The sequence below is a fragment of the Hippoglossus hippoglossus genome, chromosome 10 (genome assembly GCF_009819705.1).
Source record: "Hippoglossus hippoglossus isolate fHipHip1 chromosome 10, fHipHip1.pri, whole genome shotgun sequence".
NCBI lineage: Eukaryota > Metazoa > Chordata > Actinopteri > Pleuronectiformes > Pleuronectidae > Hippoglossus > Hippoglossus hippoglossus.
The window spans coordinates 6,883,306-6,900,462 of record NC_047160.1 but is presented as its reverse complement, the minus strand read 5'-3'; the positions used below and the strand labels follow the sequence as shown (position 1 = coordinate 6,900,462).

The 17,157-nt window shown below is 40.4% G+C and overlaps 1 protein-coding gene across 5 annotated transcripts in view; it reads right to left on the bottom strand.

The window, feature by feature from the left end:
• Positions 1 to 17,157, bottom strand: part of zgc:66433 (uncharacterized protein LOC321250 homolog) — a 49,001-nt gene that overhangs the window by 28,349 nt on the left and 3,495 nt on the right. For 3 of the 5 annotated variants that reach the window (XM_034598943.1, XM_034598945.1, XM_034598947.1), the window contains exon 1: positions 9,070 to 9,715. The exons of the other annotated variants lie outside the window; for them this stretch is intronic. In XM_034598943.1, coding sequence (XP_034454834.1) covers positions 9,070 to 9,087 — 18 coding nt within the window. In that variant the 5' untranslated portion in view covers positions 9,088 to 9,715. Of the gene's footprint in view, positions 1 to 9,069; positions 9,716 to 17,157 lie in introns of those variants that run through there. 5 annotated transcript variants of the gene reach the window in all.

The following is a 17,157-nucleotide window of genomic DNA, read 5'->3' as shown; positions in this document are numbered from 1 at the left end:
GCTTGTAGAGCTTTATAGCTTTTATAATGGCAGCTTGTGGTAGCTTTATAACTTCACACTTTGTCATCACCACAACCAATTGTTTTAAATCAACTAATTTATCTGAAGTTATTTGAAATTTTATTCTAATCAGATATTTATACGATAGCTGAGTAAAGATATAAGCTACATGCTATTAAGTCAAATCAGTGTTATTGACTGAAACTAAATGTCTGCTGCCGGCTCACTTTCATCTATCAAATTATTAATTTGACATTATTGTTTGAAAAATTCCAGATTCTGGGTTGCACTATAAAAACACATCCCTGCATGAGACCTAGTCTTTATGGGCAGTTTTTTAAGGGATGTTTTGATTTGCTGTGAGCTACCTATAGAAGCTGCAGTAAAGAGTTCCACTGTAGACAAGTAGTGAAATAGTGAAAAGCATAATACAAAGAATCAAGGATCCAATTTCTACACCATCAGACATTCAGATGCAGTTTGTCTCCCAGAGGGCTCAGCAGGTGGAAGTGGACCAGGCTCAGTTTTCTGTCCCACATTAGATAGCTTAGATACAACTAGAATGGCACTTAGTAGAGATCATACCTCTACCAAGGCCAAACAGTCGCCTTATAAAACCAAATTTAAACTCACTACATCTGGATTTTATTTGGATCTGCACCAGATTGTACGCACTCATAAAAATCTGTCCCTTAAACACAAACTATTCTCTGAGAAATCCAGTGAAAATGCTGAAAAACACCCTAAATCCCACCACCCCCCCGACCTGGATCCACACCAATATTTAATGGGCTCTTCTTTGGGTCATGCCCCACCCTTTCACAAAATTAAATGGAAATCAATTGAGTAGTTTTTGCGTAATTAAACATAGCTCCTTGGTGGCGGTAATGAATAATGAGGCTGGTTCGAAATCAGCTCTGTTATTTTACAATCATGGGAAAAAGCAGTCTTACATTGAGTATTTATATTGCACCTGGTGATTCTAATATTCTGTCCACCTTATGAAAATGAGAGGGAAAATACTAGAACCATTCCAAGAGACAACATATTTGTTTTGCTGTGTTAAACAAATATATTGCATGAGCTGAACGTAATATGACATAATAACATCTGACATGTTAAAGAGGGTGTGAAAAACAATATAATTGTATGAAGAGCTATTTCTCAAAACACTAAAACTCCATTTGACAGACACAGTGTAGCATTTAACAAGCTGCAGCTCCCACTTTACTTTTCTATCCTCGTATATAAGAGCAGGTTACATCACTTCATGAACTGAACTTGTTATTCTACGAAATGCAAAACCACAACAGTCATCTCAGTGCTTTACTTGTTTTCATTTTCCGCCTGGCTTTAGGGAGCATTGTTTTCTTTCAGACCACTTTTTAATTATGAACATTTTCCATCCTGCATTGTTCCGAGGACGGTCTTCTGGCAGCTGTTTATTAACTTTATCTTTATTTCAGATGCTAATCCTTCTCCAGCATTGCACTCCAGTGTAAACACTCTCAGGCACATCATTAGCTTTATTTGGAAGCCGATGAGTTTACGTGTGTGCGCGTATCGAGACAGGGAATGTTTTTGTGCTTGTACGTGTGTGTGTGTGTGTGTGTGTGTGTGTGTGTGTGTGTGTGTGTGTGTGTGTGTGTGTGTGTGTGTGTGTATCAGGCTCATTACATAACAATGGATTAACAAGTAGAGGTATTCAGACCAGTAGGAGGCCTGCCTTTATTAGACAGATGAAATAACCTCATTAACAATTAGGCGCGCACACACACACACACACACACACACACACACACACACACACACACACACACACACACACACACACACACACACACACACACACACACACACACACACACACACACACACACACACACACACACACACACACACACACACACACCTCAGTGCCACGCCATCTGCTGTTAATTAAGTCTCGTCCAGCTGATGTGGTCAGAACAGAGTCCAAATCTCGACCACACAGATGCATCATGACTGAACAGAGTCCAGGTATAAACAGTGAAAACAACCAGTGTCTAGGATCAGTGCTGCTATCAGGGGAGGAAACTATTGAAGCAAATTAAAGAGAAATCCAGAAAAACAAGGGAGTGAATGATGAAGACTCATGAACACACATGTCCACAAGGATCCTGTCCTGACGTAGAGCAAATCCAATCTAGTCCAGCCTTAATCCCTCAGTGGAGGCACTGGTGCCAGACTCATCGTACCACAGGCTTATGATGCTGACTAACTGGCTCTTAGCAACACCGACATGCAGATGTCTGACATGATGTCTGACTGCATGTGACAACGCTGAACGTCCTCCAATGGCATGGGCCCCAACTCAGAAACTAAGCTTTTACAGATGTTGAATTTAATGTTAGTGGGACATACCTGGGGGAAAAAAAAAATCACATAAATATTTACAACAAATACTACTAGCAGCCAGTAAGAAAGCAATAACCAGGAAATGGCTGAGTAAAGAGTCTCCACCCATTTTGGAATGGATAGAAATAGTTCAGGAAATTTATATAATGGAAAGATTGACTTTTTCTGAGACATGCCACTAAAAAATGTGATAAAACTGGAAGAACTGGAAATCTTATCTGAATCGGACATGATCCATTTTTTTTCTATTAAGACTAACTCATAACTCTGGCACCCTCTGATTCTGCAAGAGTTTATGTTTATGTTTGAATTAATTAAGCCTTTAATTCATTAATGAACCAAATCATAACAATGAAATAATTTATCTGCGTCCTGACTGTATCTTCTTGTCTATCTAAAATGAATACATCTAGTTAACGACATTCAATAGTAGGCCTCGTATTGGATTCATAGCTTTTACAACACAAATCCACTCCAGCTCTAATCCCTCTGTACCACCAGCACTAACTAACTAAGTGGGCTAATATAGACCTGATTACATTACTACAACAATTAGTGAGCACAGTGACTTACAATGAGTCAGAAGCAGGGACAGAAGCTGAGAGCTTAGCAAAGGACTAATGCACCATGTATGGCAGCTTCTGAGAGAAATATTTTGCCATTGTTGAGGGAAACATGTATGAAATCCGACGCCTGTGGCCGCAGATTGCCACAAGTTCGAGAAACCTAGTATGGCCCTCTCCCCTGGACAACATGATGAAATTACAGTGATGATTTCCCATTTGGCTCAAACAGAACAAGCTGCTTAGCTGTGCGGTTGTACACAGAGAAAGCAGAGCTGAACCTCAAGTCATGTGAAAGCTGTTAGAGCACAACGAGCTGCCGCTGTTTATGAATGAAATTCTGTTTTCTGTCATACATTCCATCACCGCGAGTAGAGCTGCTCATTCACAGACCATCACAGAGGGTTTGAGAAGGTATTTTTCTTTACATTTTAAAACAAGACCCGAAGAAAAGGTGGGATGTTTGAGGCTTCGGAGTTTTGGTGAATACATAGAATGTATATAACTGTTATCCATCTACTAATTCCAGAAATCTCTGTCTGTATGTGGCTCGCACATCTTGAGAACCGTTCATTCATATTATCGGCGTCAAGGAAGTGCAAAGTGTCAAATTCGGTGCAATTTGAACAAACAATAGTTTTAATATTAATAAACTTTGATTAAACAGGCGACCAGAGATCTGGCTCAATTACTGCAGGTCACTTTTTCAGTTTCACAGAGAAAAGTTGCAACCAGCACCACCACAGACAAAGCAAACAGCCCATTCCTAACAGGCAGGTTTAAAACGGGCTCTGCACTACTAACTTCACAACTCTGTTAGCCCCTTACTTCAGTAGTGGGGATCCCCATCAGCACAACACACTGTGGGATCCATTTGGGAGACATAAAAAAGACACATTTTTAGGTGCTTGGCCGGAGAACTGTGGAAACTATTCCCCAAACTGTATTTGAGACAGAAAAACAAGTCCTGAACTTGAGTCCCTGCAAAAGTAGGACGAGATGAGAGACTGAGCGGAGGAACTGCAGATGAACCAGCCTCTGTAATGTGATGTTAGCGGATCAATGACAAACCACAAGCCTTCAATTTCCACAGCGAGACCGAGAAAGATGCAGAAGTGACTCAGGCAGCTGAAATGATAAACTAGGCGGACTGGGCTGAACCACTCTGTACAGATATAGCTGGAGACAGGCATGTTGTATACACAGACATAACCAGCATGAATGTCAACTTCTCAGTGTGTGCAACACATAAAGTAGCCCTGTGCACCTACTGTAAATGGAGGAGGTGTAGATTTACCCATTTTTGGCACCCAATTATCACAAGTTATAACAATCTAATATTCAGTTGACATGCTGGAATAAATCAGATATGATACATAGAATTATGATATTTTAGGCTCAAGCTAAATCATCATTCTGTTGTCTGTACTGTGCGCATGCTATTAATCATTAAAATTATCGTCCTGATGAACAGTTTGCAAATAATTTACTTGGTAATTTGGCCATTTAGGGAGTAGTACCTAAAATATTCCCACACACGCTGCTTCTCATAGACTTCGGTGTTGTGATGATCTGATCAGCAGGGCTTTGCCTGCATCATTATTTATTAGATTATTCTACTGATAGGTCAACAGGGCCTTCAATAGAGCCTGCTGATCCACCACAAAACAGAGCTAAATTAAAAGCTGGATAAAAACATCCTGAAAACATCCTGGCTGTTAAAAATGAGTAACGGAGAACAGCACGTAAAAAAGGTCTCATCTTCCCAGGACAAACATCTTTCACTCTCCCATTACTCTCTTCCCACATGTTAAAGAGCTTTTACATGAGGGTTTGTTATTGTCTATTCCATCTCCAAAGGGCCATAAAAGGATATGAGAAGTATATAAAGAATGTGGCCAGATATCACAGCTAAACACAACAATTCTTTATTTCCTCCACCCCTTGATGTTTATCCATTCTTTACCTCCTGTGTCATTGTCTCACATTCCCTCCTTTCTTTCTGGCTGCCGGTTTCTACCCCACATCAAACCACACATACCTTTATAACTGAACTACTTCCTTCTTGACCCATTCAACGCCCGCCTGGTCAGAAGGATCCAGTGACTAAGGAGGATATTATTCAATCAAATTAATTCCCAATGAGTTCCATGCCTTAAAATTCAAAAAGGATCTAAGAGATTGACAGTACTGCATGGCACTTGTTGAATTTATTTAAGGGTCCAGTACTGAATGGAAAAAAGCTTTTTTTTCTAAACTTTTCATACTAATGCCACGTTTCTAAAATGTTAACATCACTTGTAAGCAGGGGGCATTTAAACTGTCCTGTTGGGTGATATTTTGGGACACTCACCGTTCACTTCTCATGGACTTCGTGTTTTTAGTTACAATTAGGGGTCATGGTTACAAGCTACATTGTTACTAGAGCAATTTCTCACTGGAATTCCATGTGTCACATAAGCGAGCCCAGGTAAAGCCAGTCGTGTGGTAAGCAGTTTTGAAAGTGCTCTATAAAACTGTATTTTTGACCATGTGGTATCCATAATGTCCATAATTATGTTATCATGACATTGTAGTCATGTATTTTCTACCTCACTGCTGTGGGCACATCTTGAAACATATGACTCACTTGGGTTTAGAAAAACAAATGTGAGCACTATTATTTGTTTCATCTCCTCCTGGTTAAGTAAACGGAGGAAATCCCAGAGTTATAAAATGTGGTTTGGTTCGAGTCCAGTGAGTGGCAATGTGTGTGTTTGCATGCAACGGTAGTGATTCAGAGTCTGAAACAAAACCAGAGACCTTCTGTTGCAAAGAAATTCCCAGAACAGTAAGAAAATAAATTTCAGCTTCTTATTCCAGCATGTCTGACTGTATTAATCTGGACTAGTAGTGTAGTAATCCAGCCGGAACTATTTAAAACAATGGTTATTCATTGGCTGGAAACAGGGTTTGCACATGTTGGAACACAATGAGGGTAAAGTAGTCAGAGGTTGAGTGGTTTCATGGAAAATCACAAGCTTACAAAAAACCTTTTAACCAAACTACTGGACGTGATGGATCGATAAACGCAGAGTGTTGCATAGTGTTTATTTTAACAAATGGATTAACTTTAGGTGTAGATGTAACTACATCTTACCAGAAAAATCCTAACTCTGATCCTTGGCCTGTTTATTATCTATTCCTAAACAGAGTTGCACTAAAATAAAGTTTCCATGTTAGCTTCAAGTTTAAAATCATTGTCCAGAGCAACATTATTGTCCAGATGGCTCGAAAAAAGCCTTTCATCCCTGTGGTTTGGTTGCAATTTGAAAAACACTTATTTGGGGTTGGGGGTTTCTCTCATCTTCCAGCTCTCTTTCTTTGCTCCAATCTCTCCCCCATCTCCAGTCCCCTCCTGTGTGAGATGGGGCTGCTCTCTTAGCAACAGGCCTTACATGGACTCAGACAGAAACTGACCAAACACGCTCATCAGTCACTCTGTACAGTCTACATTCATTTACAGCTGCATCACCATTCCTGCTGAGCAAACTCATCCCTCTCTGGTTACATAAGGATCAAGGAAGCATTGGGAAAGATGGGCCCTGATGAGAGAGGGAGAACGCACACTTGTCTTTGGCCTTATTGCAACCCCCGTGCACATGGGGTTGAACCTGCCTCGCTATTGCAAAAACTACTTCTGCTCTGCTCTCTGTGAATTAAAATGTTCCACTAAAACCAATTGGGTTGTGGGTTGTGGGTAATTAAACCATCAACCCTGCACCTTTAGTCATGCTGTTATGCCAGTCCAGCTTCCTTCTCATGCAAGACACATGCAGTTTAAAATTGTACCATTCCGAATTCTCAGTTTAACCTAGAACAGGGTTTCTGCAGGTTTCAACAAGTTAAATTCAAGACTTTTCCAAGACAATAATGAACAAAATTAAAGAAAGACGACAAGTATGACAGATGTGGAGGAATATCAGAGTCCCACGTTATTGTAGATGAGGTGAAGTATCCTAGTTATCTCACAAACTCCAGGCAGAGACAGGATGCATAGTCCTTGTCACAGCCAAGCTGACTGAACTGAGATAAGTTCTGACCAGGGTGTTGTACACTCACTTATCACTTCCACAGTGGTCTTGTTTTATTACAGCGTGCTAATATCTGTATGCTGCCAAAACATTTCTCTTAAAAAACAAAACAACCACATTTAAGAGTGTGACTGAAGAAGCGTTAAATGAGAACTAAAATAATTAAGACCTACCTAATTATTAAAGGCAGTGCTTAATATTTTAACATATTTAAGACTTCCTTAAGCCAAAGATTCAGATGATTGAAAATATAGACCATTTTAGAGTGTTTAAGACCCCACGGTCTGACACCCAGCAGGAGGAGTCAAACAGCCTTCACTCATCCAGTAACTGTCAGTTTGCTCTGCCTCCAGCTGACTGGATTTAAGTCTGGATATTGTAATGTTAATATATTTCAAACTGCAAATTGTTTTCCTTGAAACATAACTGCAATTCAAAAATACATATTTTTAGATACACACATTAAATAATGGTGACACGAAAAATGCTAGCTAGACACGTTTGTTAACATTTGCCACATCAGAAGCTCATTTAAATCAATTCCCATTACTTGTGTTTTTAGTTTTGTTAAGACACCACTCACTAAACTCTTGTGCTGTGTATTTTGTTATTGTATTGTTGCTTGTGACATCCAACAGGCCTCCTGTACCCAGGTTTAACAGCTATGGTCTCAAAGCAGAGAGCTGTTTAAAAGCAGCTCTGTGTTTACCATGCTCGAGTGTTGAGCCATGACTTTTTAGTTAATAAGTCGTGGCAACACCACAAATAAATGAGTTTGATTTGTTGGCGCCTGCTGGTTTGTCAGTTTTTAACGTGAAGTTGGAATAAACAAAAGGAAGACAAAAAGGTACAAGAATATAATTTAGAAATTATTTTTTTATTGCCAGAAACCTAACAACCGTGTTGTCTTTACAAGTTGTATTTGAAGGCACCATCAGTCGTGTGTTTGTCGGGGTCAACTCTGTTACATCAACAATTCCTGCATATTCCCAGTTTGTGGTGAGAAGTTATTTGTGGTTTCAGTGAATTCCAGGCTAACACAGTTGTGGTTCTTTAGTGGAATCTTTGTGCAGCTGTCATGCAACTCATCCCCTCTCCTTCTTATTCACTTTCTTTCGCTGCGTCACACACCCACAAACAAAATGTTTGTCTTGGTCAACTCTGCTGAGTGGCCATACAAGCTTGTATTGTTTCCATGTCATGATACTGAAAGGACAAAGATAAAGAAAGTGGACGTGGGTGTCAGTGCATCCAACACCACATCTATTAAGCTTTGGTACAAAAAAGATTCTTTACTGAAGTCAAAAAGCTAAAGGCCCTCATTATATGAACCCTCTGTGGTCCCATCACACTGCCAAGCCCCGAGTCCTATATTTAAAAGCAGTGATGACTTCCATCAGCAGGAGCAGAACAAGTCAGATTTAAATTAAAAGAAACTCTCATAGCTGCAGATATCAAGTATCACATCATCAACAGATAAACAACATGATTTGATCCAGGGCCAGTGCAATTTGTTTTCATCCACTTGATTCTGTGTCAGGATCAAACTTCAGCTGTGGGAATTTCTGAAAAACCTGTCAGTCGCAGTATAAAAACAGAGTATTCAGTCAGTCAGCTCTGAGTCATACAGCTGACTGTTACTGCCAACTACAAGTCATCAATTGCCTCAATAAACAAAGACAAACAAAAGGTTTAGTAGAGTGGTGCAACAAAACACAGAATCAGTGCCCTCTAAGAAGGATTTATTTATTTGCTCAACTCATTATGGCCATCTGTGAATAAGGAGTTCAAGTATTAGAGTGTTTCTCTATTAACATAATATATATATCCTGTGTTATCTTGTTGTCAATGGTTTTTGTTATGTGCTGAAAATGACAGATCCCTTTAAAGAGCCAAATTACACCCCTGTCCGCTGACACAGATTTGGAAACGGTGTTCATGATGTGACTGGGCATGTCGGTGAAGCAATATGAATGAGCAATATTATGTTGTCAGGTGTGATGTCAAAACAATTTTTTTTAATGAGTGAAACTTACTTCCTGCCCTTGAAGCATCCATACATCCCAGCCATGTTGTAACACTGACGTGGAACAAAAGCTTGAAAAGTCCTCAGTCTTTGTAAAAAAAAATTAGGTTTTTCCCCTGGTCTGTGGAATATGAAACCCTCACATCCAACACCTGGTGGTTTACTTCCACACCAGTCTACTTCTCCTTCCTGAAAACCAATGACTTCTCTCTCTTTGCAGCAGAGAAGATGCAGGACACGAGCGTAGATGACTCTCTCTTCAAAGTCAAACCATCCTGTGAGGTTCCTCCCCCTTTGGAGCTCCACTAAAGTCAAACTTCAGACATTTCTCCAGAGATCAGAACGTCTGATGCAGGACGGCCAATTCCAACGGGCAGCCCTGGTTGTATCACAGCAGGTTGAGAACACCACACAAGAAGCTCAAAATGAATAGGTAGAAATTTAGAACAACAGGAATGTCCTTCTGAAATGAATCAGGATCACATGTGTCTTCAAAAACAGGAAAAGGACTTTTCCCCCTGTCTAATCCTGGCTTTGGAAGTATAATACAAGTCCTCGCAGTGTCGGGTAGTCAGCTAGAGGGAAAAACAATTGACAAAATGAGTGAGTGGCTGCTGCATGCCTCGCTCCTCTCCTCCGAGTAACCACGGCTGGTAATACTGCCGAGGGAGGGCTGGAGGGGGAAGATAAAGAGGGAGGAATGAGGGAGGAGGCAAGTGGGAACAAGCGACTGCCCCCCATGACCTTATCCTCCGACTCGGTTCTACTCTTCCTCCTTTTCTCTCTCTCCACTGTTTAGTTGTGTTCAAAATGAATTATTTTATAAACTGACAAATACCAAGGTTTTATTTCTATACTGAAACAGATGTACTATAACAACCCCTTTAGTTGTGAACCTTTGAAAGCCATGTGAGAAGACTGTAGCTCAACTTTAGGCTGGTCTGTCTCAACACTTTGGTATAAAAGGGTATACAAAGATGGACAAAATGATGGCCCCCCCAAAAGGGAAGCCAAAGTGTCTTGATCCCCCCCTAGTGGCTGGTTGAAGTGCAGGTCATAACCCCGCCTCCTCTATGTTAGTTGATGGGACATGCACCGAAACTAAAACGATAAATACATGTCAAATACATTTTTCTCAAAGATGTTTTTTGTCGTTTTGGTGAGTTCTTATCACACTGTATGTTCAAGCTTCATTTCTTCTCCAAGTTTGATTTTAATTGATAATTAGATACAAAAACAGGGTGAAATGTTATGATTGACAGTTGAGACTCTACACCGCTGCTTTATTGTCCAATCACCACTGCTTAGACTCTAGATGACAAGATGGCAGCATTCGTATGTAGGATATTTTGGCTTTATTTCTGGAAAGTGAAAGGGAGAGGAGACGCATCCTCCATCTATAAATACAGTCTATGGTAATTACGTAGAGATCATTTGTATGAAACATTAAATGCTAGGTGTTTAAATAATGTCAGTTTTCCAGCTGGTTAAAGTGAGAAGATAAATAGTTTTTCTCAACTCTACCTACCTCGGATTTTCTGACCCTGATATTCTTTCCCTAACTCTAACCAAACATCAATCTTCACGCCTACACCGAATCAACTCAACCAATAAACATAGCCAACCTTGCCACGTTGCTGGTCTCGTTAAGCAATTAGCATAATGTGGCCAGTGGTTTGAATATTAACTTGTTAGGATCAGTTCCTGAGATAATTTAACTTGAGTTTTACTTTCAATTTCTCAAAATCTTTTTTTGGTTTTGACAGAGTTTATTCCCATGCTTGGCTGCTCTTAGGTTTTGAGAATAATTTGCTGCATCAGGTCAAGAATGTGTGAGTGCCGCCAATGTTGCCATCACACAGTTTAGCCTTGTGCATGTCCTTGGTACAGAAAAGTTATGCTTAGCTGCCATGCACATTATATGACAGGCACCAGAAGCTTAGCCTTGTTTTTTTCCGGAACATGTTACTAAATGCCAGTTTCTATTTGAGGAAATACTATCCAGCAAGTTTTCCAAAATGTTGAAATAATCCTTTAAAGGTTGTCATCCATAGAAAGAAGCCTCAGAGTGTTGAATCACTATGGATCAATTCAGTATATAGCACACTGGTACATTACTCTGTCCTACTTTCATTCAATGGATTTCCTTTTTTTTATTAATCAATATACAGTACAGCACTTAGTGATGACAGACATCAATTTTTTCATTGGACAGATGCTTGTGATGGGACCATGACGGATATTTGATGCATCTGCAAAGCATGAATAGTGGGAGCCAGTGCCACCAGTAAAGCACTGTTGATGAATAAAATAGTGTACATTAAGAGGCATCTCTTTGATATCAGTTTTGGCCATCAAAACTCCTGCATATCACCATCTACTGCTTACACAAAAACACCTAACTTTAATCATCTGCCTCAGCAGGAGGCCTAGCGGTCGCGCAACAGCCTGTCGCAGCTAATCATGATAAGTAGGAAGCTTAACTAACTACAGCTCCCAGTACTTATGTGTGTGTGTGGCTACGAGGTGAATTTAGAGGGTTGATCCAGAGATTCCCTGCTGCTCGATCCTCTCAGACATACACAATTCAAAGAAGGAGTCAATTTTAGCTAGCTGGCGACGATTACGTAAATCATTGCTACAGATCATTGCGACTTTTTAAAATATGATGTGTGATGAGGTGTGTCTTCCAATTTTTCAACAGTCGAAGACTAAGTGAGATTTCAAGTAAAAGTTTCAAAATCTACATCTAGTAAAAATGCTTCCACACCCAAGCAGGACCTCTGAGCTGAACCCTGTAACACAAATACACAAAGTATTGTGGTAGTGGTGAGGCAGCTGCAGGAATATTGGCCCAAGAAAGTGACAACAACCTCCAAATCACATTAATCATTCACTGGAAGAGTGGTGGCAGTGGAATGAGTTTCTCAATTCCTACATGCCCAGACTGAATGTAGTGATGAAATTGATTTAATCTGTCGAAGTCACTGAACTGTGTGTGTGTGTCAGTGTAAACAAAGACAGTCAGTCTGTATCAGTTGTACAACCCAGCAGGTCCACATCATGCTGCAGGGATTGAGAAATTCCTTTACACACACACACACACACACACACACACACACACACACACACACACACACACACACACACACACACACACACACACACACACACACACACACACACACACACACACACACACACTATTGAAATGTCTTCCACATGACATTGCCAATAAACCATCAAGAAGGACCCTCGCAGGCTGAAGTACACAAAAGATTTCCACCATTTTAATGTATGTGTGTAATCAGTGTTTCCACCAATACATTCAGTGCTGCCCCAGCTTTGCTTGAGATTAATACCAGGAACCAGGAAGAAGGGATTTCCCATCCTGAGTCTCACTCTTTGCTCCAGAAGGACAAAGTTTCACGAAGTCAGATTCAGGCTTCTTGTTCTCTTGTATTCATTTCAGTATGAAATAAATGCATTTGTTTGATTTCGATTATGTATTGATTTCTATAACAGAGTGAAACTTGTGGGGAAACTATTCTGAAAACACAAAGCTTCAAAACATTCAGTCTGGTTCCTCTTAAAGCAAAGTTAATATATATAATATATAAATATGAACTGGTTAAGTTGGCATTCAGCTGCTGGTTATTGAAAGTGGGGTTGTTTTAGGGTCATATAGTGAGTTTTACATTTTGTGTCATCTGCTGATTGTCATGGCAGGTCAAAGGTTTTAGCTCCAGTGGCCACTTCAGTGCTGATTCTCATTTTCTTTTCTCCACAACTCCTGAACAAAATGTCTGTCTCTTCATCTGCTAGATGCGTTGCCATGTTCTTTAGTTAGTCAGCAACTAACTAAAGAACATGTCTGTCATACAGTGCTGGGGAAACAGTGGAAAATACTAGCGATGACAGCGAAGACTGTACAGAAAGCAACATGACAACTCCCCAAAAGTGAAGCCAAAGCACCTTGATCACCCCCTAGTGGCTGGCTGCAGTATAGGTCGTAAACCTTGCCTCCTAAAAGTTTTCTGTAATTTTAGGTGTTTCTTATCAAACTGGTGTATGGTCAGGTGTTAATTGTACATTTAAATTAGTTATCTGATGCTAAAAAACAGGGTGAAACACGAAGATTGACAGCTGAGACTAGCTCGCAATTGGGCAAGTGCATGTATCAGTGGGACCTCGATACCGTGGCTCCATCACCTGATCACTATTGACTCTCCAAATGAGGTCACAGATGCAAGATGGCCGCGTTTGGATCCGGGATAGTTCTGCTTTCTTTCTGGATTGTGGGAGGAAGTGGAGATGCTTTGCTCTTCTTTATATACAGTCTAGAGTCAACTAAAACGTAAAGGCTGTGGACGACAAAACAATGAGCTGAAGGGGACTGAAAAGTCTATGTGCATGTTATAATAATCTGTAGGTTTGTCACCATGATGGACAACTGTCACATCACACAGTGATTTGATAACAGAACATTCTCCATTAGTGCAAGTTTAATTATGCAAGGTGTCAGTCACAGCAAACCCAAACCAGGCATGTTGCTTTTCTTCTTCAGTGTGAAAATTAACTTGGCTCCAAGTCTTCTACAAAGGAATCTAAATACACCCCCGTGGAGGCAGATTTATGACCGGGCACTTCTTTTACCTCCAGAGAAATCCACAAGAGCAGTTCTTCAAAACATGGAGATCCAATGTCTCTACGCATGTATAAATTCTTCAGTGTTGACATGGCTCAGTTCACAATGATACGTGTATGTATACATGAGTGTGTGTGTATATATATATATATTTATATATATATAAATATATGCATGTATCAATCATACAGATTACTGTTTACAGAGCCAAGAGGAATGTCGGTCAGTTTCCCTTCGAAGAAAAAAATGAGGGGATGTTGGTATTTCCTGAAACGGCTCAGAGTGTGGACCCACTGAGAGAGAGAGAGAGAGAGAGAGAGAGAGAGAGAGAGAATATCAACAATAACATTACGAGCATCTTCTTAAAATATAATTTGAAAAGTTCATTTAGGTGTTTTCAGTTTTTCTGGTTGATTAGATTCAGACCTCAGCTCATATTATTGTAATATTATAGTATCCAAAATATAAAAGGTTTACAATGTGAAACATTGAAACAACTTTTGAAAACACAGTAAATTACAATCTATATCAATTTGTAACAGAAGATCAGATTATTTATAGAACTAAAGTAATTCAGTATGATCTACATTTATATTTTTATTATTAACCTTTTCAAATATTGTAAGTAAATATTGCATTTTTATAAAAACTAGTTTAAAATTTGTGAAAACATTGTAATAAGTCAAATAGTCAGAAAATTGTTCTGGGAAGGATGTGGTATGGGTCAGGGACCATAACATTTTGACGCAGATCGGCTGATGCATCTGGTATAATTGTAATTTACTTTATTTGTCAACTGAAAATTTAAGTTGCAAAGTTGCAAAATTCCCCTTTCATCAGCACATCTCCAGCCATGTTGCATCACCTGACGTGAACACTGCACGCGGATTCGCTGAACAGAACAGCACTGCTGCGATATATTTCACAGCAGACATTTTGCCGAAACATGTTATTTTGGAAAACAAATCTCCACAGTGTTTAACTTTGGTGGATTTGTTGTTCGCCGACTCCTGAACAGCCTCCGCCGAGCTGAAATGTGATTCAGATGTCTGGACTTGCGGTCAGCCAAGAGGCCCTGCTTTTCTTCCCTCTCCTCTGGTTCTGTATTCCTCCCATCCCCTTCCTCATCTCCACTCGTCCTTTCTCTCTCTGCTGGCTCTGGTTCCTCTCTCTCGCCCACCCCTGCAGAGCAACGCCTTTTCCTTCTCCTCTCTTTTGTGGTTTCTCTCCGTCTCTTATTCTCTCCATTACAACATGCACAGGCCGATCCAGATCTCTGTGTCTGTGCACAGCGAGGGAGGAGGAGGGGAGTTGCTCTGTAGCTCTGAATTCCACCTCACATCTGGAAACCATCTTCTCTCTCTTTTTGCCAATCCCTCGCCCCCTTTCTCTGTCGCTCTATGTTGTAATGTAAATAGCCCTGTAATCAAACTGCCTTGCATTGGGTGGTGTGTGTGTGTGTGTGTGTGTGTGTGTGTGTGTGTGTGTGTGTGTGAGATACTCTACACTCCAAAAAGCTGCAAACGTCTCTTCTTTCACTCCATCTTAGGTCCCAGCTGAGGTTTATGGGGCAATAAAAACAAAACAGCTTTCTTCAACTCACCTATGCTCTGTGTGTATGTGTCTCTGTGTGTGTGTGTGTGTGTGTGTGTGTGTGTGTGTGTGTGTGTGTGTGTGTGTGCACGCATGTCTATCTATAGTTATGAGGGCCAATTTTTGGTTCAATACCATCATTGTGAGGACATTTTGACATTGTAAAGGACATTTTGGCTGGTCCTCACGAATTAAATTGCCATTTGGAGGGTTAAGACTTAGGGTTAGGGTTAGAATTTGGGTTGGGTTAGGGTTAGGGAATGCATTATGTCAATGAGTGTCCTCACAACTATAGAGAGACTTGCATGTGTGTGTGTGTGAGTGTGAGGGACTGTACTTGAGGACCATTTTAAGTATAGACCCAACAGAGTGAGGACATATTTGGAAAGGGAGGACATTTAGGCCCCGTCCTCACTTTTTCAAAGGGCTGTTTCAGGGTTAAGACTTGGTTTTAGGGTTAGGGTTAGAATTAGGTTTAGGTTAGGGTTAGGCTTTTAGTTTGGATGGTTAAGGTAAGGTAGGGGGGCTAGGGAATGCATTATGCTAAGTAGTGTCCTCACTAAGATAGAAGTACAAATGTGTGTGTGTGTTTGTGTGTGTGCACGTGCTGAAGCAACAGGAGGCACACGAGCGGTTGATTCAAAGAGTTTAACGACAACATAATAACCTCCAACTGAGGCTTTTATTGAGAATCGACACACGACGAACGATGCAACTCATTGACGCTTCCGCTCTGAGTCGACTCAGCAGATGCTATTTTCTCGTCGCTGAATATTTCACAAACTGCAGGTTCACCTTTAAACACAATGTGGTGGGATGGTACACCTCACGTCTGTGTTTCAGGTCAGTGGGTTTCTCTTTAGGCATGGGGAAGTTTTCACAAACTGAGAACATATGCTTTGGTCTATATCTGCAGATGTGATTTTATTTCACGAGATAACTTCAACCTGTTGTTAACTGTGTTTCAAAGCCTGCAGGAACCGACCACAGCTGCTCCAAACCTGATACTCAACATGCAAAGCATTACCAGATATCACGAACAAATACTATTTATTTTTTCTTATTCTTTGCCAACATATGAATTGTAGAGGAACAGGACATCTGAAAGGACAACTCATGGGCTCGTCTGGGCAGAAAAATCGACTTATTATCACTTGAATATGTATAAAGAAGCTAATGCAGCTTTCATGTGTTCATCAGCATATTCTCTGTTCTGTTCCTTTGACCCTAAAGGTGAAGTACGCGACACTGTTGCAGGCAAAGTTTCTGAATAAAAAGACTCCATTTGTCGGAAACAAATCATCAGCCTGAGCTGCTGCCGGAGGGAGAACCCAAAATGTTGCTGCCAAACCTTTCCACAAATAGAGGAGGTTCAAATTTAGAACTTAGAATGGACTTTATTGAAATTTAAACTTCCTCAGAACCTTCAAGAAACTAAAGCCATAGTTGCATATTACTTCCGTCCCACGTCTGTGTCTCTGTCATGTCAACAGACACCTACACGAAAAAACATATGCAAGTGTAACTTTCCTGTTTTCATCTCCAGATAATTCCAGTGAACTTGCAGGTCACGTTTCTCTGCTGTGTTTACTCCAACATGTCACCACCAGGCTATTAACTGTAATGTGGCTCTAACAGAATGTTTACTGCACTTTGGGAAAGCTCTAATCAATAGAAATCTTCACAGGGGCCCTTTCGCTGCAGAGAAGACGAATGTGATCCTTAGACATTCACGTTACCTTACAGCACTTTACACCCACAGATTTCTGGGTTTTGAGTTTGTCTAAAAGCTGTGTTGTACCAACAAAATCCAAACTGAAACACCAACACTTAGTCCTCCAGCAATCGATAGCTGTG